The 27,100-nt window shown below is 41.6% G+C and overlaps 1 protein-coding gene across 2 annotated transcripts in view; it reads left to right on the top strand.

The window, feature by feature from the left end:
* The first annotated feature begins 4,728 nt into the window (after nt 1–4,728).
* The window catches only part of ADAMTS12 (ADAM metallopeptidase with thrombospondin type 1 motif 12), a 168,228-nt gene continuing 145,856 nt past the window's right edge, over nt 4,729–27,100 (top strand). The window contains exons 1-2 of one of the 2 annotated variants that reach the window (XM_054185127.1): nt 4,729–5,180; nt 9,988–10,349. In XM_054185127.1, coding sequence (XP_054041102.1) covers nt 5,051–5,180; nt 9,988–10,349 — 492 coding nt within the window. In that variant the 5' untranslated portion in view covers nt 4,729–5,050. The remainder of the gene's footprint in view (nt 5,181–9,987; nt 10,350–27,100) is intronic. The other variant, XM_054185126.1, reaches the window with a different exon arrangement.

The following is a 27,100-nucleotide window of genomic DNA, read 5'->3' on the forward strand; positions in this document are numbered from 1 at the left end:
AAGTTAAAAAGCTTCCGCCAGTTCACACCCCCAACAGAAACTGCCCATTGACTTTGGTGATATTGGATCAGGGATAAAAGTGTCCCTGCAAGTATTTCTCAAATAGCCTTTAAAAATGTTTCAGATAAATACACCAAATAAACATTTGCCGAAAATGATAATTTTTCTACAATTTACACCTAAGGATTCCTATCATTTTTCATTTCCTTCACAAACCTCATACACAAATGAAAGATTGATTATGATTACAATAGTGACTGAACCAGCTGTACGCTGTTCTGAAATGTTTTGGCAAGGGAGATGGGGTTCTGTTTTCAATATGAAAGTAATTTTCGTAGCTTAAAGCAGATTTTTGTAATATTGAATGTATTGCTATTTTAAATACAGAAACATAGGACTATTTCTTGGGGCATTTTTGTAGCAGCCAAAGATTTTGTTATCTTTTTCTATTTCACATACTGAAGCATTGAGTAGTAATAGTAAAGCTCTTGAACAGATTTCATTAAAAAGAGTTATTAATATATGTTATGTAAATGGGCTTTATATTATTCTTTAATGTTGCATTCTTGCCATAGAGTTCTGTTTTATGAATAATTCTTTTTATGGCATTTTCTTTTTATTAAATCAAAATTTTGGAGCAGGAGAAGGAAAGCGAAATAGGAAAAAAGGGACATTTCATATTTCTTTTTTTTTCTCAGTTCTAATTTCTAGAACCCATACGGTCTCCCTTTGGCTTTTTATGAGCTCAGGGCTAAAATGTCATGCTTTTGACTAAACTCAGACAATAACTGTTAACAGTTACATTTTGAACTGGATTTTACAACTGTACTTTCTCCATCCTGACAGTGAAGGTTTGGTGTGACTTGGTGTGTATCCACCATGGGAAGATTTTCATGGCAATTCTTTTCTTAAAAGTAGAGAAGGAAATGTATACAGGTCTTCATTACAAAAATCCCAGTGAGATAACACAGCCAACACACTCACTTAGATACCATAATGATCATACCATCATTGGTATGCTTCATGGACCACAGACATATTCTCCAGAAAGTATTATTTGAATACAGATATAAAGTTTAATTTAAAAAAAATTACTTTAATCACGTTCACATTCTCTCACTTGTTTTCTAGGTAAATCACTGAGAACATATTTTCCTGGCACTAATTTTCATAAAAAGTTAATTTCAAAGTGACCTATTGCTCCAGAAACATGCTTTAAAACTTTTAATATGGATAGTAAGACCAAATAAGCTTTTAAATTCACATAGTCCAAGCACAAAATTATAATTTTGTGAATTAGTTCACCAATTACAAATAACAATCCATGTTTGAACACTTATCAGGAATCTGAATGTGAGCATCCCAAATCACTGACTAGAGATTGCTTAATTCTGTTTCTTGAATCTGCCCACAGACATACCATAAGTGGAATGTCAGCAAATATTTTTTTGCATGAGTAACTTATGAAATTCCAACAATCTTTAAAGACTTAATTGAAATGAAAGTTGAGAAATCCAACAGTGTCTCCGATTCAATTACTAATAGTTAGCTGTGTTAAGAGGCTGCATCTCTAAATGAGAAAGAGGGAGTAATGTAAAAAAAAAAAAGTACTCCCAAATTCCATCTGAATCTGTCTCAGAAAATAAAATGAACGGATAATCAAGAATTAACCAGCAAACGCCATAGAGTCTTTGGGATTTAGAGTCATTCTCTTTCAGTTCATCTCTCTGATAATACTCAGGACCTTTAACACAGCCCACCACACCACGTGTGATTCCTCTTAACATTTCTAGTCCAGGCAAATTGTTAAGCTGCCTGTGTAGTTAATAGTGAGGTCTGGACAGCGTTTCACCTTGTATGTGACAGAAAGGGATGTGCTATCCTCCGGAGGTATCTTCTCTCCCTACTGACTGGAGGACCAGACAACCAAGCATATATTAAATGCCTTTTAGATCTTTAAACTTTGGGCAGGAGAATCTCATTTCTAGTAAAGGAAAATTTCCTGTCTTCAGCCGGGCTTCATTTTGTAGCAACTCCTCAACAACAAATCATGTAATTTATGTTGCAGTTCCTCACTGCTTATAATCTCTGCTTTTCTATCTCTCTGTAGACATTTACACATGCCTATAAATTCCTATACACACATTTCTTTTGCTGCTATCCTGGAAGTCTATTTAAATTTAAAAGAATCCAGATATCGATTGTGCCTGGATTGTCAGTCCAGGCTTAACTGTGTCTCTTGATCACATACCTTGCCTTTTTCTGACTTCCTTTCCGTAACTGTACAGGCTTTTCTGTGTTGACGTGCATTTACTGAACTGCAATACCTTTGCAGTCACAAGAACACAACTGATGTGGTATTGTATTCATTTTCTTTTTATAATTGAGGTTGTGTTATAAAAAAAACCCAAACCCTTAATTCATGAAAGTCTCCAAAACCTCAGGTTATGTCTCTTTCGGAACAGGAAACCACTAATTAGCTCCTTATCATTACATTTTTACAATTCTTTATGAGTGACCAAATAGCTTAATATATAGGCATCTTATTTTAGTAGACCACAAATGCTCTCCTAAATCAGGTCTGTACTGGGAAGACAGAGTGCCATAAATTCTATTCACTTAAATAGCTGGCCTCAGTATGTCCTCACAGCAGGAAAGTGCTTTCTACGTGTGCCTTTGCTTCACATTTTAAGCGTATGTGACTGAGTCAGCTACAGCCACAGCATCCCTTAGGCAGGAATCTTACTGTCCCCCAGGGTATTTTCTGACACTACACCCAGTGAATCATTTCTTCTGTGTATGTGCATGCTGGCACAAAGCCCAGGGAATTATAGATGTTTTGGATCAGATTCCCACAGTTCTCTTTCTCCATTCTGTACAAGTTTTGCATCTACAATTTTTGGTCATTTGGAAAAAAAAATCAAAACAAAACAAAACACCCACATTCCCACAAACCCTCGAATTCCTAAAGCTTTTATTTCTTCATCATTTCCTGACTTTTTTCTTTCTCTTATGTGATGCTGTCTGGAGAAGGGATAACATGGAAGAAAACAGGCAGGAATAACAGGTTGAAGGAGTTAGTTCAGAATGAGAAACTCTGTAGTCTCAGGAACAGGCAGAAGGAAAAACATCTCATGCTTGGAGAGAACTACAGGCAATGAGAATTAACTTTTCCTGCTGAGGAAGAAACCAAGATGGAATTCTTGCACAAAATACCAGTTGCCTCACATCAGACACAATGAACACCTACCCCAAAAGATGACTGAAGCAAACAGTTAAATGCCTCTCACAGAAGGGCTGTTTTTCCGATTGCCTTCAAGAAGCGTGTTAAACCAGTACTTTGTAAACATATGCCCATCCCTTGAACTTTCACCCCTTCTTTCCAAGAGTCCTAGCCTGTTTTGCTCATTTTACAGTCCTTTTCCTTTTTATCCCATTTACTGGAGGTACTTCCTTATTCTCCAATTTAATTATTTCAAAATATTCACGTCAAACTGTGTAGCTTGTTCTATGCAATAATTGTCAAGTGTTAACAGCTTTAAACTAATTTCAGGGAAGCACTGATAAACACCTAAGCAGGCTACAAAATTCAATGTCACAAAACAGTCCCGTGGCTACTGTGCAACTAGACTATTTAAAGAGTCCTCATGGCAAGCATACCAGGGAACTTGTTGCCGTAACAGATGAGATAATGTTACCCATATGCAGAACATCCAGATGGCTATATTAAAATCAATACCTTGCAATGAACAAACCTCCTCTTGGCAAGTGTTGCTGGATATCAAATATTACATAAATTCATCTGTTGCATAGTCTGTGTCATTCCATTAGCTAGAAGAGAGCACATTATGACTCATAAATCAAATATCACTCTTTTATAAATATGTTCCATTTCCAGAGTTATGTCTCAAGCCTGGGAGAAGCCACATTTGTATCTGATTTACAAATCCTTGGAGTTTTAACTCTTTGTTGTGTTTTTGTTCTCTGGTGTTCGAGGTTCACAGTTCTCACAGTTTAAGGCAGCGGAATTGCGACAGCCATTCGCCTTTGGGAAAGTTTGAGTGGAGGAACGGGTGTAATTAAGGACAGATCGCCCTGAAACTATCCAAAAAACACATGTTACAGTCAGTTTTAAGCGGAGGGCTATCTAAGTGGTCAAGGAGCACAGCACAGGTCTCAAGGACCGGCCATGGTGCGGTGGCCAGGCGGGAGCCTGGGCAGAGACCGCCTGAGGGGATCCTTGGCGGGCAGCACATGGCACACACCTAAAAACTGAGGCGCCAAGGCGACTGGAGACTTTCCCTATGAAGGGAGGACGCTCAGATGTAGCCCCAACGCGTCAGCACCCTGGTAAAAGACAGGAATGGTCACAGCGGAGCCGGGCTACGGGCGCGCGGGGCCCAAAGGCCGCGGCCGGGCCCTGAGGAGCCATGGGCTCCCGCCTGCCCTCCGAGCGCCTCAGGCGGGGCGCGGACCCCGCCGTCCCTCGCCGCTGCGTCGGGAAATGGCGGAAAACGCGCTGAACACCCGCGTGCTTCGAGCAGTTTCGCCACAAGCCGAGGTAGGGTCACACGCACCCCCACACCGCGCCTCTGCCTGGGCGGGTGCGGGGCTGCGAAGCCGCTGCGAGCTCCTTCCCTCGGCTGCTCGGCGCGGGGCCGGGCACGGGAGAGTGCCTTGTGCGGGACGGCCCTCCCCGAAGGCTGCCGGGGCTCCCGCCCCACGTTTGCCGCCGAGGAGGGCGGGGTGGGGGGGCGGCAGCCCCCGCTGGCGGCCTCTCCTCCCCTCCCCTCGCCGCTGGCCCCGGCCCGGTTTGCTCCGCCGCGTTAACCCCGGCGGCTCCGCGGCGGGGGGCTCCCGGGAGCGGCTCCCTCCCCACAGCCCTCCCTCCTCCGCCGGCAGAAACCAGACACCGGGACGGCCTCGCGCAGCCCTTCCACGGAGCGGCGCCGGGAGGCCGCTCGGCCGCTGCCCAGTCGCCCGGCCATGCCGCGGCCCGGCTAGGCGTCGGGGGTCGCGGCCCCCCGCTGCCAGCTCCCCGCCCCGCACCATGCCATGTGTCCCGCGGAGCCGGGCGGCACACCTCTCCTTCTGGCTCCTCGTCCTTCACGCCCAAGCGCTTTGCCTGGGCAGGGCCCCGCCGGCCGGCGGCTCGCTCCTCTTCCCCGACGAGAGGCAAGGTGAGTGGGGTGCGGGGAGCTCCCCGGGCACGGCGTGACGGGCAGCGGGGTCTCCCCGCCGCGGGTGCGCTGCCGGCCGGTCGAGTCGCGGCTCCCCGGCGGTGCCCAGGCCGGAGAGGCGGCGAGCCGCGGGGTGCCGGCCCCGTGTTGCGTGTTGGCGTTACTGCCCGGGCTCCGGCGGGGTTTGGAGCCGGCGGCGCAGCCCCCCGGGACTGGCCGCTCCCGCCGGGCTTTAAAGTTTGTCCGTGGGGCCGCAGGGGTCTGGCTGTGACCTCCCTGCTGCTTCCCGAGTTGCACTGAGTAGAGGAAGGTATTGCTAAACCCCGCTTTTTGCTCATCTTCCTCCTTAAGAGGCATCTCCCAAAGTTATGGCATCGTTTGCTACCACTGAGCTGAAGAAGTGTACTGTCCTGGTTACTTTTTCTGTTAAACAAATGATTGCTTCTGTACTGCATCAGCACAGACTACATTCGTAAAGATTGGCGTTACCAGGATATAAACCCCACGGTGAATTGTCCATATTCGTTAAGGGCAGTAAATTAAGAGCGAGTCTTCCTCTGCAGGATGAGTCTCTTGAGGCTGCTCCCCCAGGTGGATTAACTTTGTTGCCCCAGCTGGCTGTACGCCACCCTGGTGGAGTGTAACTCCGTAATTTTATCCAGTTGCCTGCTGTAAGGAGAGTAAGAAAAGCAGCTCTCACGAAACAAAAATTATAATTAGCTGGAAGACTCTGCCTGGTGGTAGAAGACCCGAAAGCGTAGGAGGAAATTTTCCTTCCTGAAAACGTTCCTGATGCAATCAACAGCTGTAGTGCTGTCAGTGGGAGAGCTCGAACACAGAGGAGAAGATCTTCTGTGCCCTCAGAGATCGTGGAAAGGAAAAGTGGTTCAGTAAGTTGTCTAAAAAGTGGACAATTACCCTGAAGTTAGTTCCTGCTGGATTCATTTAAAGTGAATGCACACAGTCATTGCGTTTCAGTGACTACATGGGACACAACAGGGACGGCTGTGTAAGCATGTAGTAGGTGTTTAATTGTCAGGCATCTGAAAATGAGTGTAGAATTAATTTTACTTTCTAGGCATGAAAAACTAGGCTTTCCTGAGAGTTTGCAAATAGCTTTGTTTAAAGGGACAGTTCAAAATTTGGCTGATTTTTTGCAAATAAGATTGAATGCAGTGCTAAGTGCAAAGGACTAAAATTTGTGTCTCACATAGCTGAAATGATGCTAAGTGTTGTGCTCTCTCTGCATCCACAATGAGTGTGGTAGATCGAACAGTTAAGGATGCCCTTGCTGAATGTTGAAGGCCTGCTCTCTGCCGTGGGGCTTCGCAGCTTGGTGTGTTTTCTGGGTATAGAGCCTTTCTTTGGCTCGGGAAGATGCTTCCTCCAGAGATGAGCAATGCTATTTTCTATCCCAAGGAGTCCTTTGAAAAGAAGCCAGAGGGTCTGAAGGGCAGATGTAGATGAACTACAAAGATGGAGATGAAACAATGGCAAATGATGAAGTGTCACATCTTAAGGGAATTTTGTCAGAAAACGGGTTATCTGTCTAAAAGAAATTATGTATTTCCTGTCGTGTGTGACAGATTGTATATGATTTTATCCTAATTTGTTCACTTTGTGTACAGCCATTCTTAATATAGGCAGTTCTCTGCCATGTGTGGCTAGTTTGAGTCCACAGAGGAGCAGAACAGACAGCAGTGGCTTTGAATATTATCAGATGTTTTGGGTGATGCACAATTTGGAGGGTCTGCAGGGAAGGTTTCTCCAGTAACTTAAACTGGTTAAACAAGCATGAAGGGCCTGAAAGTGGCTTCTCCCATGTTGCCAGAAGGGCCTCTGCAAACACTGTGGTTGCAAGGCAAAGAACTGACTTGACTGTGTCCTGCTCAGTGTGATGTTTTGGTCTTGCTCGCGGTACCGATGGAGGCTGGTGTGCTCAAGCTGCAGTTGTGGAAAGATAGAGCATTCTCTGGAGCTACACAAGCTGCCCAAGGAAGTCTTCCCTTTCCTGGCCTATAAATGCTGAGCAGTGCCACTTGACAAGCAGGGCTTCCCTGGACTGGAGAGTATGCTAAGGTGGCCACAGAGGACGCTGTGACATGCCAGCAACAAGGCTTCTCAGTGGCACTGGGATAGATTGCCTCCATTTAATGTTTGCTGGCACTAAGTTTTATGGGAACCTGTTGTGTTTTAACATGAATTAATTATTACTTTAGGAAAATTGAAGCAGTCAGTGTTGAAGAATAGAACCCTCATTCTTGTGCAGCCCTGGTTGCACATGTTAAGTTATTCTAGTTGTTTCCTCTGCCTTCTAGTTGAGTGTTATCCTAGAAGGGCAGAAAAATATCACCAAAATTGTACCTCCTGTCTTTGTTTTAGACCCTTCTTCATCTAGAAGGGTCAAGTGGTATGTTAGGCTTAATGTGGAGCTCAGTAAATTGTTCTGGTATTGGTAGGATTGTCTTTGCTAACCTCTACCCAACAGTCTAGAAAAAACTGATAATGATTACTTGCAGAAATATTTTTAGCCTAATCTTGTTTGACTTTGTTGTGTTGTAATCTTATTCCCTCTGGTCTTTTGAAAAGTTTTTAATAATTAATTTCTGCAGTTACATTACAGTACATTATTATTGCAGGGTAGTTCCCCTCTCCAGTGACTAGCATTCAGAAATGAGTATTTAGGGAGTGGATGGAAAAAGTTATACTTCTCTGCTTTGATAATCCTGTTGCTACCAGATGCTTAGCCGTTATTTTCGCATTTAGTGATGATGATGTCTAATTTGCCTCAACCTCTGCTCACTAATTACTGTAGTGATGAAATAAAAAACTTCCTTGAATAACGTGAAGTCCAAAACGGCAAGTCTTGGGTCTTGCACGGAGCTTAACTGTTAAGCCACAACAAATTAAGTTCAAGACGTCAAGCAGAGGCAAATTGCACAGTGACAGCAAGTGAGTAAATTTTCCTTCAGGCATTTAATTTGATTATTTCATGAGTTGTGCTGAAAACCATAGAAATGGGGGTCTGGTCTTGCAGCATTCTCTGTTAGCCTGTCTTTACTAGCACAATATGGGATGTGGGACTTCCTAGAAGTCTTGTAGTTTAACTTCTGCAGGTAAGCCATATTTTTAGGTGTTTCCCCTCCCTTCTCCCTGCCACTTTTTTTTTAATTCGCTCTGGAGTGTGAGGAAGGGGGGACCTCGGTTTAACTTCAGCTGCTGAATCGTCAGACAGCTGACACCCTTTATGGTACCTACAGGCTGTGTAAACTGCAGGCACAAAGGTGTGGACTGAGTTTTCAGTGTTTCAGTCCCTGCTGTGTTTATGTGGACAAGGGCAAGAGGTGTCTTAGAACTTGTGTTAGTCTTGGTGTTGTCAAGACCTGCCACTGTGGAGATCTTAAAGCCCACTGCTGTGGCTTGTCCTGGAAAGGCACAAAGTCATTTTAGGCTGGTGGGAAGGCTTGTGTTCAAAGAAATCTGTTGTGTATGAGAATAGGCTTGCTTCTGAAATAAAGGTGCTACAGAGACAAGGCCACATTTCCCATGCAGTTTTGTATATGTACTGGGAAGTGGGGGTTTTGTGTGTTTTGGATTTTTTTGAATTGGGAGTGTTTCATTGCATGTGTCTCAGGGGTCCATGTCCTGAGGAAATGCAAACAGCCACGTCTCATACTGCAGCTAATGAGGACAAAGGAGATGTGTTCCTTCACGAAGGGGACGGATCCAGACAGCTATCTGTCTGGGCACGATTTATGCTGTGTGGCTTTGAAGGTGCAAGCATTGGAGAAAGAAGTGTCTCTAGAAGGGTTGTCTTACCAGTCCTAGGGAAGAGTAAATTGCTCAGGAAGTACCTGGAGCAGGCTTACTGCTTTTTTAACCAGCTTAATTAATGAATGAGGTGTAATCACTTTGTGTATAAGTGGCTGGGACTTTGGGTATGAAGCACAGCCCTGGGGAAAGAGGAACTGTAATGACATGTATGTATCCTCACAATTTCTTTTCGATGAAATATGTTCAGACTGCGATTTCTTGGGCTGAAGTCAAGTATGCAAGCAGAAGATCTGGTCCTTAAGGTATGAGTTCTTAGGGACTGTGTTTTACGTGGATTTAGGTTATTTGCTTGAGGCTTTTGAGTTTTACACTAATTTGAAAAAAATAAAGTTGGGAACAGGTGGTGTTTTTTCTGCAGGATAGCAGGAAACAAGAATGCCAGTAACACTTTCTTCCCTGCTAGATAAGCATAAGTGATAATGTGTCCAAGCTTACCCTGTTCGGAACCCCTTACAAAAGGGCATGGTTACTTCATTCCCTTCTTTAAAATTCCCTCCTCTGCTGCAACATCTGCTAAAGCTGATGCTACTGAGATGCTATTGCTACAGCCTGTCAAGTCAATTAGTAGTGTTCTCTTCACCCATCTGTATTCGTGAGGCTCTGTCTCCTGCTTCAGGTGGTCAGCTTTCTGGATGTATGAGAATGGTCTTGGTCAGAGCATCGTGTGCTGGGGACCTAGGACAAGAGAGGGTTTCCAGCTTTTGTGGGATTGGGAAGGGATATGTGTTACAGTCAATCCTTTATATGAATAGTGACAAAATATTTGAAAAGGAGAATGTTTAGCTATAATGGGAGAGTAGAAAGCCCAAATGAGCATTGTCTTGCATGGTGTTCTGTACACTGCCTGCCTTTGTGTCAGTAGTATGGTGTGGTGAATTGCTGTCACTTTTGAGTTTCCCTTTAAATCAAGAGAGATCTGAACAGGCTAGCACTCACTCTAGTTTTGCTTCTTTTTTTTCCCCCTTCCTCTCAGAGCAATTTATCAAGACGTTGCCAGAATACCACGTGGTTGATCCAGCAAGAGTAGATGCAAGCGGGCATTTTCTTTCTTTTAATTTACACCATCACGTCTCAAACACGAGGAAGAAGAGAGATCTCAGCAAAAAAGAAAATGCAGTGTATTACAAAATTAACCACGAGGAGAAGGATCTGTTTTTTAACTTGACTGTCCACGTGGGATTTCTTTCCCATAACTACATAGTAGAAAGGAGACGTGGCAACCACACTAGTGCGAAGATTGCAACTCACTCAGGAGTTCCATGCCACTTCATTGGCACAGTGTGGCAGCCAGGTTCCGGGAGTGGGACAGCAGCAATCAGCACATGCAATGGCCTGGTAAGTGATGTGACCTTTACTGGGGTTCTGGGCTTATTTTGGTGTCATTAGGACTGAGCTAGAGCATTGGTGTATGAATAAGTCTGGTAAGAAACTGGATGAGCCAATCTGATACCTTCCTGTCAAAACACTCTTAAAGAATATTTTAATACTGTGGATCTCATTTGAAGTAAGAGAGAGTCTCCTCATTGAAGGAAGAGAGAATCAGAAGGTCAGCACTTGAGGGTCCTTGGGGTTTACTTTTAGCTAGACTTTTTTTTCTGGTGGTCTGGACTGAACATCTCTGTCATTCATATGGTTTGAAGCCATCCAAATATCCAGTTGCTACTTTGATCCCACTAAGAGTTGGGGTGCCTTTGGTATGCACCTGGATGTGAGCTTCTGTTTTATTTTTCTCTAAAATGAAAGTAGATCAGGCGCACCAAAACTTCTCTGCAAATCAAACCCACAAAAGGTATGTTGGGAAAACTGGGAGATTTGCTTCAGAACCGTAATGCAGCTTCAGAAATAAATGGTAGGACAGATGCAACCTTAAATTCAAACCTGAACCACTTCTAGGCATCCCTCATTCAAAAGACCACTTCTAAGGCTCAAGCTTGAAGTCTTAAACTTCTCAGTAGCCTGTGGTTCAGATTGAGACAAAGAGGTAGAAACCTTGTTTTTGCTGTGCTTTATTTTTTAGCACCACCATAGCTTAGGTTTCTAGTTCTAGACAATAAGGCTGTACATATCTTGTCAGGGAGGGGAAGAAGAGACAAACTGCCTGCATGTGAAGGGGATGCTGTAGGGAGCTGTGTAAAATGGCACGTGTAATCTGTGAGAGGCAAAACACAAAGGGTTTGTGGAGTGTGCGGGCAGAGGTGGTGAAGTGTGTGCGGCATGCATGTGCTCTAGTGCCTTGATCCTTGAGCGGCAAATTGTAGTATTTGAAAGTGCATAGCGCAGTGCACTGATGCATTTTGGCCAACACATCTCAGCCTGCAACAGGCAGGGGACTGACGTTTCACTCTTGAGCTTGAACTCAGCACTAAGGTGTCTGTAAAGTACATCCTTTCCCTGCCAGCCTGTCAATATCAAAGTAAGTTCCTTGGTATTGAGAAGCATGGGGCTTTCAGAAGATTTGGAAAATCAGTGGGTTACAGAAATATCATGGCAATGTATGAAAACTAACATGAAGACAGCTCTGATGTAGGTGAAATGGGAAACTTTGGAATCTTAACGCAAGTGCTGATAACACTTTTGGCACATTGCCTGGAGAAACAGATCATTGCTTGAGGTCAGAAGCTTCAGTCCCAGAGGCATGAAGATCAGGGATTTTCTAAGTAATTCTTTCAGTGGGGACCAACTTATCAAAACTTCCCTGAAACATGGCATGGTCATACAGGGTCAGTAAGGAAAAGGAGGTATGATACAAGTAGTTCCTTTGGTTGGTTTGTCTTGTGCTTTACTTGAATGTCTTCCTTAGTTTTCATTAGGAGAAGAACTTGAAAATGAGGTGCTAAGTCTTCATTTATGCCTTCTGAAGAATTTAGTCAGCAACAAGGATTAAAAAAAAAATATTCAAATTACATTTTAAATTCAGCTTGGCAATATCCTTCAATGTGATCCTTACATTTCGATTACAAACTTTTTGAGGTTTACTTTAATTTGGCGGGTTGTGAAACAATGTTTGTTAGAATACAGGCTTGGGGATTCTTTCTTTTTGACAAACACTTGTATCAGAAAAATACTGTTGTGGTTTTGTTTGCCCACCCTGCCCTAAACTGAAACTTTGAAAATATAGAATCGTAAATTACATCAGGTTGAAAGTGACCTCTGGCAAAAAACATGGTGTTTTTGATGTGATGACTCTTGGGATCTGAAGAGGTTGCAGTAAGAGTTTGGTCTGAATGTCTTAATTCCTGAGTGCTGCAAGCTGGGGAAAGGTGGTTTAGCTTGCCTTCCCCCTGAAAGTTTCCCAAAAGATCCAGTGTCATATGAAAACATTTATTAATGAACAGTTTTGACAGACTGAGAAAAGCAATCTGGTTTTCAGGATAAAAACCTGACATTCTTTAAACTGCTTGTGTTGGTCTGCTGTTTCTTGAGCTAGTGGTAAACTATTTCCATCCTGTAGATCCCCAGTTTTTTGTTCTTCAGCACCATGTCTATTTCTGCTTTTTTCTTTTTTTTTTTTTTTTTTTTTGTTTTCTTCCTGGGATGTATTTTTTTTCTCCACTAAAAAGAATTTTTCTGTTTTTTGTTATGAGGGAGGGAAGTAGAACTGAGAATAGGTAAACAGCATGGAATTAGGGCAATTTATTTGAGTTACTAAAACCCCATTCCATGAGGAGAAATTGTAAGCTTGTTACTTTAGGACAGTAATTCTAAACTACTTGATAAAAAGAGTTATATGAAATATATGTATCTGGTTGAAAGGTGCCAGCTTCCCAAAACATACTTTGGCAGCTGTGGCTGCTGTACAGGTCCTCACCTGTGACAGCCTGGGTCAGGACCACACTCGTAAGTGTGTGCTTTTGCAAATGGGTCCCAAAAAAATGTAGCTCCTCAGCCCAGTGCTGCGAGCTGGGGGAGTGCTGATGGGCTCAAGCATCATAACACAAGAGCTGATAAGAAACGATATCTTAGCCTTCAAATATGGGGAACAGGAATATTAGCGAAGTTCCCTTCCTGATGCTGTTTTGGCTTGACAGCTTAGGTACATTATAAAATGATAAACACACTGTTCTTTTTTCGTTGAGATGGTAAATGAAGCACCAGTTTACCATGGTAATGAGTGACAGGAAAGTGTGTGATCCCTAAATTCCTAATTTTTGGCTTCCTTAATGGTAGGAGCTGGTCAAAAAATTGATAATGCTGGAAAATACTGATATGATTAAATAAATATGTTTTACTGGAATATCCTCTTTGTTGACATATTTAGTGGGAATTGGTTGAAATGTCCAAGTGAATTTCTTAAGAATATTTCAACTTTTGCGAGACTGCGCTTCCCCCCTGCCCCTCCTCCCCCCCAAAAAAAACTCCCAACAACCCAACACAAAAAAACTACGTTAGCCTGAAATGGAGCAAAATAAAATCGTAAAGATGCTGTGGGATGGGAATCCTGGTTTTAATCCTCTTTCTGGAATTAATTCCTTCCACGTGAAGTCTTTGGTTCATATGTTCCCTGAATTTCCATGGTAATAGCACTGTATAAGAACAAAACAAAGATGTGTGTGTAGATCTGTGTTCTGTCATGAAGGTCACTCACACACAGCACTAAAAGTATAGAAAGTCTAGAAATGGATTTTCATCTCCCTTGCATTTTTAGTTTGAAATATATTCCTGCTTCCATTGGCATTACATGGGCATCACTTATGTAGCAAAGATATAACTCTTACTATTAATTTTTATTCGTGACACTCTTCAAAATCAAATTTCTTGCGCATAAATCCAGGGGATGGTGCTGAGATGTGGTTTTCAGAGGCGCATCAGTTTGACTAAACCATATTGACAAATGATTAAAAAAGAAAAATGGCACTTTCAAATTGCGGGAAACAGCTTTTTGTCATTAGTGCTTCTCCAGGTTGACAGCATGTTGATTTTTCAGCTAGAATGTCATTGTACCTAGGAATTGCAGCATTTCCTTAGTTGTTTTGAAAACAAAGTATACTGATGTCTTACAGATTTCATTTTCCTATGTGTTAATATGTTCCCAAATGGCCTGGAAGGGGAATAACAGCGTGACAGATTTGAGATCTAAGAATGGGGGAACAGTCATAGTATAGCATTGTTCATTTTTAAAAACATAAATAAGTCTCTATTTTCAGAAATTTATTCGGAAACAAGTGGCTAGGTTCATAAGGGGATTTGGGCAGAATCAGACAAGAGGATAAAGATGACAAACTAGCAGAGATCTGGAGGAGCTAAGTTTTAATTTCTGAATCAATTTTTTGTCTTAACACCTTGTGATATCCTGGTTTCCCTTTCACGCTAAATAGGTCATGATCTCCTTAACGGGTTGGAGAACATGATGCTGTAAGCTGTGTCACTTCTTCTCTGAGTCGGTTGTCTGATTAAGTCTTTTGCATTTCTGGGTCTTGTAGAATAACGCATGAGGCTGCATTAACATGGCAAGAGTGGGGCAGACCTCACTGTTTATTTTGGGTCACAGTTGGAGGAGGAAGCCCCAGAGTTGGAACACTCTGGAACTAACTACTGGAACACCAAAAATGGATCAAACTGTGGCACTTGGGAAGAGAGCAGACATGAAATCTCTTAGGTACAGGAAAGTTTCCAAGAGGAAGTAAAGGGGAGTTTTTGTCTTTAGTATTTGGAAATAATATTTGTGTTTGTCTTGGCAAGCTATTTAGGGCACACTTCTAATAATGCCACAGTGCCTTTCCACGAAAGATTGTAAAGAACTTTTCCAAACACTAATGTCTTAATTCTCAGTTGTGTGTTAGTCCCGAGATCCCTTGTTTCACAGGGTTAGTGTCATCTTGTCCCCTCAGTAGGGCTGGGAGGAAGCAAAGCTCGGTGAATTTGAATGAATACCCTAGGTTTATGCACTAAGCCCTACAAAGCTGGGGAGTGAATTTTTCTCTGATAGTCTATCCTCTTCGTTAGGAACAAGGCCCTCTTTTATTCATCAGTAACACAGACATTGTTTATAGTATTTTTAGATGACAGAGCATCATTAAGGCATTGTTTCCTTGACACTTGTTTACAGTGTGGAGCTGTCAATTGACAGTTGCCTCTAGTAATACTTTTGTCTTCAAAGGCCATACAAGCATCAGCACGGAAATGGCAGAAGAATGGAAGAACATTAGTATGGAAATTGAGAACGATCTGTCCACATGTACCTGGTAGGCTCCTGGCCATGCTGGGCTTTGCCTAGCACTGTGGGCAGATGCAGATCGTGCTTAGGCTGTCTCCAGCTGGTCAGAGGGCTGTCTCTGTCCTGATGGGCATCAGCATTTACTAGAAGTGCTGTTGTCGTCTGCTGCTCAGGCAACAGCAACTCACTGCAAATTCACAAATCACTGTTTGTGTATTTATTCCCCCCTCCCCCTTCCCACTGTTTCTTAGCAGTGACAGACATACACACCAAACCTCATGGTGGCTCTGTGCCCTGGAGATCTGTAGAAAACTGTCGAGTCTGCTGCCTGTGCTCAGGATTTTTGAAAGGTTTCCCCCACCTCAGTTCTTCCCTCTGTGCCCAGCCACCGTCAGGGCAGCCATCTATGAACATTTAATTGGTGGCTGGGTGACCATTTCTCTTTATATGGCAGCGGGTGGGAGATGCTCCAAGTGGGTCTTCTCTGATACATGTGTCAGGTTTGTCACCAAAAAGCAGAATGGTGTCTGAATTCTGCTTGAATGTAACTGTTCTCCTTATTGCAGGATATCGCCATTATATGAAGCCTAAGAATGAGCTCTGGTACTTATGCAGTGTTGTCTGTGTTCTTAATCCAGTCCACACAATGCAGCATAAAATCCACCAATGGCATTTTACCTGTTGCAGGCTTGCTTCAGTTTTGGAGAACTCAGCATGATATCTGCTTCTGCTATACATGCCAAGAAACTTTTCTAGGTAGTGTGAGATGTCTTTTCCATGCTGACCCACGTGTTACCATTTTATGATCTGTCCCAGCCCAAGCAGTTCTGTGCCAGGTACTGTAACAGTATGTCAGTGGCAGTGTGCCCTATGAAAGTGGTCTGACGCTGCTGTTTAGACTTTCTTCTCCTGTGGATATGGAAAGCCTGCATCAGGATGTCAGACGGCGTGGTGTTTTCCTTAAAGTAGGCTAGGGGTTAAGGGATCTTTACTTTAAAACAGTTTTATAATATTTTATTCTAAAGTAGCGTGAGAAAAAATACATTGCTAAGCTTGTAATAGGGATTTCTATCTGCTTCTTTATCTCCCTATTTGTGAGATTGGTTGGTTATTAGCAATTTGTTAATTTGTTGTTAAAGGTAGTTACCAAAGCTCTTCAAAGCTACTGTTCTATACAATTCACTCCTATAGCCCAGAAGAATGACCATGTCTTTCTATTCCCCTGTGGTATACCTGCAGCCAACAAAATTGTTTCTCTTCAAATCCAAGTGGATTTTGATTATGGTAAGTGGGTAAGTATGTGGCAGTGCAGAAATACACTTAAGGAAAGGGGAGATGTAACGTTTTCTTCAGTTGCATTTGTGACCACCTGCAGCTGGATTCAGCACTGATCCCTGACATGGGATTGTCCGGCCCCAGAGCACAGTTGTGTTTTGGTGGCTGTTATTTTAAGAGGTGGGTTGTAGTGCATTCCTGTTGTGCTATGAATTCCATTCTGGGAATAAGAATACTGGGAGAAAAATACACAAGTTCTTCTCCAGGGTTCTCTTCTCCTTCACTCAACTTTCCTTGCCTCCTCTAAGAGAGTCTCTCACTTCCTTGTTTGCCATTCCCCTGCATTATAGTACTTGGTGGGTACTGCTTGTGATTCAAAGTATGGCAGATGTCCCCATCTGGGACCTTCTTATTTAAATGTCAGTTACATCTCCACAGCAGCCTCTTTTGGTTTGTCCAGCTTGTGATAATCTGCTGGAAACAAAATATAGGAATAGAGCGTTTGGAGAACGCCAAGCATGAAAGCAAGCTGCCAGCCTCTTCCCTGGGGACGGGAATTGCTCCATGGTTGGATATAACGGATCTTTCCAAATCTACATGTTGTGATTTTGTTTGTTCTGGCATATGTAAAGAAGGAACTATGTTGTGTATCTCTTGTACATTTCTTCTCTTAGGCAGTAGTATGGAAAATGCTGTAAGTAGAAAAATTTACACTGAAAGTAAACACGGTGTTCCCTGTGCATCTGTTCTATATCGTACTTGGTTTGCCTGTTTTCTCCATATAATAAAAATATGTGGTTATTCTCCTTGCTTGAGTAGTGTTGTGATTATGTTGTGTGTTTTTGGTTTTGGTGGTTTTTTTTTGGAAGATGATCCAAAGATAGGGTGTGTGGTGGTGTTTATTGTTGTTGTTTTTGGTTTTTTTTCCCCCAAGAGATTAATCATTCAAACTTGGACTAGTATTTGCCGCAGTACTTTAACATCCATCCCTTTTCTTTGTGTTTGAACTTCAACTATCCATCTGCCAGCTCCCTTCCCCCAGTCTTTTGTCTGCAAAAATACTCTAATTGACAGGTCAAACGAGTCTCATCAGTGATCTCAATACATGAGAATTCGGCTGTCTCTGTGGCTCCTGGTCTTGGCCTTGTCACCTTTAACCAGTATGAAGTTGTTAGCGCATAAGCTGGGTTTGGCTGGAGTTTTTATAATGTAGTTAACGTTCCAGTCATTGATGGCCTATGTTAAAATAAGGAATAGTCAGTATGAACTGATTCGAATGGAGTATCCAGGATTAGAATGCTCCTTTAAGGTAGCTATTTTTTGAGAATATGAGAGACAGACGCTTTTTTAATATAGTTTTAAGAATTTTGCTCTCTCTTAAATCTGTACCTACTTATTTGTTAATTACTTAGGAATATTGTTAGTGTGTGGAGCTGTCAATCATATATCCAGTTTTCATGAGTCTTTTTAATGAATATTCTATGTGTGTGTGTGTGTATTTTTTTTTTCTTTTTTCTGAAGGTTTTCACTCATGATTTCACAAGTGTGTTTCTTTATAAAAAATGTCTCATTTACTGAGGGAATACTGGGGAATTGTGACTTTAGTCTAAAAGGTTCAGAACCCATAAGTAAAAAATATACATAACATCTATTTTGATTCGTAACAATGTGAGGTTTGTAAGATGGTCTGTTCTTTGCTTCTTTTAGTATCTTTGGAAGTTGTTGGCAAAATTCAGCCCGATCTGAAAGAGAAACGGAGGTATCAAAACTATTAAGTTCTTAACAGTTTTGCAGGTAAAGGTGTGAACTTTTGATCAGTGAAGTGACAGATGAACACAAGCAGGTTGAGCAGTGGCTCAGCACAACCGTAAGTTGTTACTGAGCAGGGTGCAGTCCTAGCCCTGGCCCAGCTGATGGGGAGGAGTGCTGGAGGATTCAGGAAAGATTGGAGAAAATGACTTTAAAGTGAGGAACTTGAGCACATGTGAGAATCAAATCTGTGGGGAGACGAATTTTTCATAGTTCTGCTGTTCATAGAACTTTTTCTTTTTTTTTTGCTTTAATCCATTTTCATGATGCTGAAAGGAAGGGTCCAGCTTGGAAATAAACCAGAATTGTTTGCACTGGTTGCCATCTTTAGAACATGCTGTACCTGCTGTAGAAACATGTACCTTTAGAACATCACAGCACATGCTTTGTACGTAATCATTAATAATGAGCAGAAGAGAAGGAAAGAACTGAAGCTTTCCTACATACCCAGTCAGTGATGCATATAACGTGACATTAATAGGGCCACATCTTGGCAATTGCATGCCTTATTTTCTAGCTGTTCAAAAAAAAAAAAAAAAAGAAAATTACCAAGGAAAGCCTATCTTGCTGCTGTTCTGAGGAGACAAACATTGGCAGGATGTTAGGTGGTGAACAGCAATGGGTGATGTAAACAACGGACCCAAATAGTCTGTGTCTGCTGCTTGCACTTGGAGGGTAGATGGGCTAGTGGCACTTTCATAGCAGCTGCGTGAGCCTGGCTTCTGGCACCAGCTGGAAAACAGCAGCCTGGAGATGAGGTCCTGCCTCTTCAGTTCTCTTTGTTTGTCAGAGAGAAGCAGCCACAGTCCCTGAGCAGCATCAGCATCAGGGTGCAGTTATATAGACATATATATTTGGCAAACACACATGCAAATCTGTATGCCATGTAGCTCTGTCATTGCAGAACAATTACACTGCAACTAAAGCTCTTGGTTTAAGATCCATGCTGTGTGCTGAGAAGGCTTCTGTGCTGTTGTATTTATTGGGTATTACCAAGCCATGGCCAAATACATTGGTTTTTTCCAGACATTTAACAATGGACTTTCCCAACCCATTTGTAAGTTGCAACAGAATTCAAGTATTTAGTAATTCAGGCTGAGATATTTATGCGCTTTATACACACACTGGCTTCAGGGCGTGCTCTGGAGAAAGACTCAACTGAAATGGCAAGATTTAAAAATAAGTAAGTTAGTAAGTAGTAACTAAAAAAGCTGGTTCTTTTGCCTAAACAGTGCCTGTGTTTAAACACATCCATTGTGCATTCCAATTCTCATGGCAAACAGCAAGTCCCCAATAAACTGCTTAGTCTAGTTGATGCATGGAAATCCCAAGAGTAGATCTAGTTGTTGCAGCACACAGTCAATGCTCACGCAGACACTGTTTTTGACTTGAAATTTCCTTTCGTTCAAATTCCACTCTTTTTCCATTTTAAAATTTATGTATTTAAAACAAAGATGATTCTAAATGCTCAGTCCAAACTTTAATATCTGTTTATCTGGCTGCAATGTTAACTTGCTTCCTTACGTAGAACAGTCATGGACCAAATATGGTCAAAATCATAAGAATAAATCATAATAATAGAGAGTTTCTTTTGATGTTTCCTGGAGCCATTGTCTTGGAGGAGACAATGAGCAGTCAAACACTGAGCACAGTGGCAAAAAAATAATTGCTAAGTAATTTACTTTTCTTTTTGCAGAAATTCCTCTGTTAATTCTTAAAGTAATTCTGTGTTAGCAAGAGAAATATAAATAATTTGTATTACTACAAATCTCCTTGGTGGATCTTTATGGAGATGGAATGACATTATAGGTAGTATTTCACCCTTACGGAAGTCCATTACACTTCAGTTTGTGTGTACCACCTGAGAAAAATGTCACTGCCAAAAAATAGACTATGAATAATTACTTTTAGTAACTTCAAATCAACTACATTTATTTTGGAGAGTTTTATCACTGAACAAAACATTTACCCGCATCCCCCTTTTCCCAGCGTGCCCACATAGTATAATTTCAACTGGAACTTTAGTTGGATCCAAAACTAAATTTTTATTTAAGATTTTGCCTCTTAATATGAAATTTTGGGTAATTTCCTAAAAGGAAAGCTGTCAAACAGTTTATGTTTTAGAATTATGGAAATAATTGGAAAAAGATTGTCTCTGTTCATTACATTATTTCAGTTTATCTCAATCTGCTTTTTTTTTAAGTGGAGGTGTGAATTGACAGAAAAAATCCTCAGCTTTATATTTCTGAATGCCAGGTAGTTCAACAACCAGTCCCGAACAATTGTTCCTATATCAAAAATGTTGTTGTATTAGTCCCTTATTAGATGCCTGTTACTTAGGGAGTGGGTAAGAGGCAGCTGAACTGGTAGAATTTTCTTTTGGGCTGTATTTCCATCAGTGTTGAATGACAGACATGATATTCTAGTGCACTCATGCAAGTATTTCTAGTGTCTTTTGATGTTTTGGGTGTTGCGTAATTACTGTTTACAATTTGCACGGTGGTGGCAATCTATTCATTGCAAATCATTTTTGTATTGTACAGTAGATCAAATTTGTATTTGCAAGACTGGCAGAGAAATATTGTTATCTGTGAATGCTTAGAAACATAATCTTAAATTGAAAACAAACAAGCTGGGCATGTAATTTCCTAAATTTATGCTAATTTATTTTCTCAGGTCCTTTAAGTGAAAGGAAATTGTGTCTGCACTTCTTTCTAGAACTGTTACTGTCTTATTTTAATAAGCCAGAAGTCATCTGTCTTTCTAGGTCAAGTATACCATGGTTTGCCCCAGACAATCTGGTAACTAGTTTTAAAAGGCAGCATTTTAATTGTGCTGTCACTACTGCTAGGGACTTGGAGGGGCTGTGTCTTGAGATGTAAATGATAATTATGTTTGGAGAAGTTGCAGACTTGAGTGCATTTAGGTTAAAATTCAGCTTGGTGCTGTTCAGTACGATAATCTCAGTACTTCAGCTGCTCTGACCCCTCACAACTCTGCCCATTTGCAGGTAGCTAAATGAAGAAAGAGCTTGAATAAGATTACTTGATGAATATAAGTGTCACTGCTCTTTTGTGTATGGTTTCATGGCATGGAGACCTTCCTGCTCAGGTCATGAATATGCTACCGGGCTGTAAGTTTTTTGAAATTTCTATGAAGGTCAGAGGGTTGAGCAAGCGACTTCACACATCGCAGGCCTGGTTCTTGCAGTGCACTGATGGATGTGAGGGCTGCATGAAGTCAGGTAAGTGACTGGATCTGTTTGGGGAGCTGTGTGGAGCAGCCAGGAATCATAATGCTCCCTTGCCCTCACGCTGGTGCTTGGCGTTGCTTCCCAGGCATGGGAAGCGTCAGACAGGAGGCAGGTGAGGTTAGGTGGTGTGAAGGTGCCAGGTGGTTCCAGGACACATGGCATGATCAGAATGTTCTTCAGCTGGGAGAAGTGAGGAGGCCAAAACCTGGGTTGTTCCTTTGGTCTCCACCTCCGACTGACGCTCTGGAATGCTCTGGACTGCACTGGAGATCGACAGTTCAGGTGTTGTCATATATACCAGCATGACACTAAAAAAATATTATTTAGTATGAATAGGGCTGAGTCTTGCATCTCATGTGGTTGGGAAAGAGTCTTTTTCTCATAAAGTGGATTTTTTAATATAAGTTTTCTTTAGCAGAGTTGCCATATAAGGAAGCACTGCTAACAGAGTGCAGTATGCTGGCAGGTGGCTGACAGACTAGCTGGGTGGTATAATGCAATGCAGTATATAGAATAAAACTAGTGGTCCCCAGCAGCCTGCCTGACAGAGGGCCCAGGAGGCAAAAAGCATGTGGAGATCTCTCTGGGGTGAGTATATAGGTTTCCAATCTGCTGTTCCTTCAGGAAAGGGAAACTTTAATGTCTCGGAGTAAAGGACTTCCAAACTTGATTCATAAATAATCATGGTTAATCTTGCTGACCGATGCCTGGAGTCAATGTCTTACATGTAGTCCCTGTTTTACCTTTGCAATAAAAGTTGTCATAGTAGCTTTGCTTCTTAGTCAACGGCTGCGTACTCAGGCATCTTAAATGGAGTACAGAATCGCGAATGGAACAAAACTGCTCTTTACAGAGTCACTGATGTATTGTTATTTCCCCCCCCCCATTGTCTGCTATGCAGCATTGCATAATACAGCAGCTGCCAAAGTATACCTATCCTTGAGATCGCTATATTTCATTTGCACTCTCCTCTGGCTAAGTTTCTTTAGCCAACTCAGCTATTATTGCCATAGCTTTCAGTGAGTACTTCTTTCATCTGTGGTCTTATTCTGACAAGGAAGATTATTTATGTTTTTAAATGTTTGTACAAACAGCTATTAAATGCATAGTATTTGCCCTCCCTCGTCTTTCTGCTGTGTTAAGGTGTGCAGAACAAATAGTAAGATGAAACTGTGCTTGTCTTAATGATGCGTTGTATTTCATTATTTAAAAAATAAAAAAGGAAACAGTGTTTTGTTTCTCAGTCTTTGTTATCTCTCCTTTTTCACACTGGGACTGTCAGGGATCCTTCTGCTAGGGTGAAAAACATCTTTATGTTGTGTTACTGCTGTGCTGAATATAATAGAGTACTAGATCCAAGACTAGGACTCTAAGATCTGCTATAATCACAAGCAATATTTTGTAACTGTTAACTTGAGCTGGAGCTTGCAGCTCTGATTTCTAATCCTGTAGATCTAGTGTGCGTCCTCTATGAGTGTGCTTAACTTTTAAAAAGGAAACTGATTAAAAATGATGAAGGCTTAAAAAGAAGCACCTGGTAGGGTAACTAAAATTGTATGGGACTTGTTTAATGATATTTTCAAAGCTCAAGATGAGTGATAATTCATTATTATTTTCTTAATTCTTTAAAAAAGAAAACGACAAAAAATTGGTGGGAATTAACAAAGTAAGAAGTAAAAGCAAGTAAAAGGAAAACCAAAATTTTATTCTTGCAAATTTAGTAATTATAATCAGGTGTGTGGGGGAAATGAAAATTAACTAACTGTGAGGCATAACCTATCATTTAAATTGACCTTAGAAAGTGGGTAGATAGGTGGGCAATGAGTTATCTTGGATGGTAGAGTAGTAAATGGATCAAATGAGAACTGAGAGAGGAAAGTTCCAGCAAAGTGATGAGAAAGCAGCCTTTGATTCGAGAATTCCCTAACTGGAAGATTGCCAAACATCTGGAGGTCAGTGATTGTGTCCTTGTATCCTTGTACTGTTCTTACAGCCTTTTCTTAAGAACCTGGTCTTGTATGGTGCCAGATGAAGGCTATGGGGTTGAAGGGATCTTTGTTTTAATCCGGTCTGGTCATTCTGATGTTCTTACAGCATAGGGTATGTAATGGGTTTTCACCAGCCTGGAGTGTTTTTCTTGTATCTGTTTGTTAGTATAGATGCCCTTCACTTGAAAGTTACTGTGCATGGTACAGAAAACAAGAATTGGCTGCTGTTACTGCCATGAGATTTGAGGATTTCTTTTAAAAATAAGTTCTTTCTGGCTTTGTTTTCTGTATAAAATCTGGACGTCCTTTGTTGCCCTTTGTCCTCAAAGGGTCTCATTAAATCTTAATCTGCATTAAACAGTCTTGGCCATGTCTATAGATGACACCAAAGCATTTGAACTGCATTGCCTACACATTTTACAACAGCTGTTGACTTTTTCCTAATAACTCATAACCAAAGGCAGAAGCTGTATTTCTTCCCTTGGCAGATTTTTACATCATGTGAGATGTGGCTCAGAACTTCCTGACAGTTTTTGATGTATATTTATGTAATCTAATTAAATTACAGCGTGGCAGCAGATGCTTGCCAAAAATGGCAGGTGCGTTTAACCTTTTTTGCATCAAAATGCACAGAGGAAGCTACTGCTATTTCTTCAAAGTAGGACCCTGAGTCCTAACAGCCAGAAAAATTTGATAAATTAGAATAGTACAGGTTTTTCCTTAGACAGAGAAATGCATGTTTCTTATTTTATTGCTAGCTAAGCTACTGGGGCTACATGCCATTTGTTTATCCAATTAAGTGTTCTCTTTCAAATGAGGAAATGGATTTCACTTGGCTTTGGAGAAGAGTTCAAAAGTCTGAGAGTAGTAGCAAATCAGGACAGAGATGCCAAGGAGAGTTATAAAGCTAAATACCATTACCGGTCTCGTGGCAGACAATCCGTATCTAAGGAGGGAATGGAGGGAACTGGAGTGCCTAAATTGGTTACAAGTAACCACAAAGCTCTGCTTCCAGTAATAATCACTGTCTTCCAGAAAAAGGGGTAACGGGGTATTGAAAGAGAGACTAAATATGTAATGCCAGATCATCATCTACATTGATTTACCCAGGTGAGGTTTTAGGCCATCATATTTGCTTTGTGGCAGTGCTCTGAATTGTTCTGGTCATTAGAAAGGAATATGATCTCCTAACTGGTTGTGCTACCTTTTTGGCCATTTTCTTGTAGTCGGGATGTGTCTCCTTCCAGCAAGGTAGCAGAGCAGCTTTTGGTGTAGTCGCTTCATTTTATGGCTGTGAATGTTGCTTTATATGTTATTTTTTCTAGTTAAGATGATTATCATAACACTTCTCAAGAAATGTGTTTTGTAAAGAGCTTGAATGACAGTTAGATATTTTAAAATATAAACCGGCCAAGTTCGTGTATGTCAAGCTTCTTTATGGAGACTGAAGCTAGCAAAACTGTGTTGTGTTTTTCATCTTTGATAAATGTTCTGTCTCCCCATTACTAAGAATTTCTATACTTTGAACTATGAAGTCCCATCTAACACTTGTGTGGGAAGTCATTCATTATTCATCCAGATGCTACAGTGTGAAGACTCAAGTTGCAGAACACAGAGATGCAGTGAGATACAAAGCCTGTAAATGGGTAGGGCTTGGGGGAGTTAAAAGTCCAAACCAGAAAAACATGAGACATAACAGCTCAGACTCTCAAAGTGGATGGATTTCTGTGAAGTGTAGGAATTTGTGAATTGTCAGACTGCCACTGGCATTGCTGACTCTTGGCCCTCATACGGGCTATTTTTGTGATTGAGCATGCCGCTTGGGTCCCATTTGTGTCCAAGTCAGGAGGTCAGACTGATCTGATTTAAAATCAAAACAAAAACAAAAAATCAAACCAGAAAACCTCCAAAAGCCTCCCAAAACCCCCAAATCTCAACAAGAGTGCTCAGGGCCTCTCTTCTTTCTTTTTGTAACCTGATTACAAGACAACGTCTCTTTAGGTGTTCAACCTGCTCATGGCAGTAAATGGAACTGTTTATCTGTGTTAGATCTGTAGCAGTACCACAGAAAATTGAGAAGTATTCTTCACTGTCGTTTGTCCGATGAAGAGTTAAATCAGGACACTGATTTATATACTTGCATGGTACATCTGCCGTTGGTGAAGCACCGCTGTGTTACTGACTGGAAGGAGTCATTTGGGAACAAACTTCCATCCTTTCTACCCATCCAATTGCATCAAGCTGAGCAGGCTAATCATCTTGCTATGAGGCAAGAAGAATATGTACGTAGCAATTACTCTCCAGTATTTGTCACAGATCAAGTGTAATGACAGCTCTGCATTTCAGACCACTGCGTTACTCTAGATTCCAGGCTGCAGGTCAGTGGTACATGGCTTTGTTCTCTCTCTGGTGTTGAGTCACGAGCTGTGCTTTAGGCACTGCAACACTGTCTATCCATCTACTGGAAAGGGAGCTGAGCTTGGCTGGCTCAGCTCATCCAGGTTGCTCGTTGCTCTCCAGGATGTAATATCTGGCTGATTGCAGAATAGTTATGCAATTTGTCTAATTTGGCAGTGGTAAAGAGGAACCTGAATACAACCCCTGGGGACAAGGGGGTAGTAATTGGTGATTGTAGAGGTTTTCTGACTGTGGCAGGGTATGTAACAGACCCCAGTGTAGAACAGATAGCAGAAACCTCCTGGTGTGCTAGAAACCTACTTGCAGGGCTAGTGGCAGAGTGGTGAGACAGACGTACCACACGGCCTGGACAAGACTCCAGCTTTCATTCTGGAGTACCAGAGAAAGAAGCTAATAAAACCGTAAATACCACAGCAAAGATTTTAAGTAGGTCTACTGAATTGCATGCCTTCATAAATTGGGAGAATATCAAATGAAGGGAAATTATTGTGAGAAGTAAGACTGTTCATGTAGTCCCTTAAGTCTCTGTTCTGGGGCTGCTTTTAATTAAAATTTTCATTGATAATTATGGGACAAGAAGAAGGAACAAGTGATGAACTTTGCTCAAGATGCAAAGCTGAAAAGTATCATCACTACAGAGGAGGACTAGGATGTTGTATCACTAAACTAGATAAGTTAGACTTGAAGCTGCAGGGGGAAAATTCAAGTGTCATAGTCTGGAGTGTGAAGTCATAAATATAGCAACTAATAGGAATTTCTGTTTTTTAAAGCTCATCTGTTGGAAGTGTAAGACCAAGACATGAATATACTTACTTTATAGTTTGAGTTTTTTTATAGTTTGTACTAGCAGGATGTTACCTTGGAAAAAAAGAAAGAAAAAAAGATACTAGGATTGAGCAGAGATTAGAAAAATATGGGAAAATGTGTCTAAAGGATCACTTAGAATAGAGTGGGCATTTCTCGTCACTCAGTTTGGAAAAGGCAGGGAAAAAAATGGTGGTAAGTATTATGTCTTATTTTACAGTTCTCCAGATGTCTGCATTTGGCAGTTCTGGGAGATAGGATGGGGGGTGAGGGATGTTGATCTGAGCCATTCTTGCTCTTCTTATGTGAGATTTAGTTTATACGATGGAGAACTGGCAACTGGATCTGTTGATTTAGGGTCTCCCTTCACATCCAGTTTCTAGCT

The sequence above is a fragment of the Rissa tridactyla genome, chromosome Z (genome assembly GCF_028500815.1).
Source record: "Rissa tridactyla isolate bRisTri1 chromosome Z, bRisTri1.patW.cur.20221130, whole genome shotgun sequence".
NCBI lineage: Eukaryota > Metazoa > Chordata > Aves > Charadriiformes > Laridae > Rissa > Rissa tridactyla.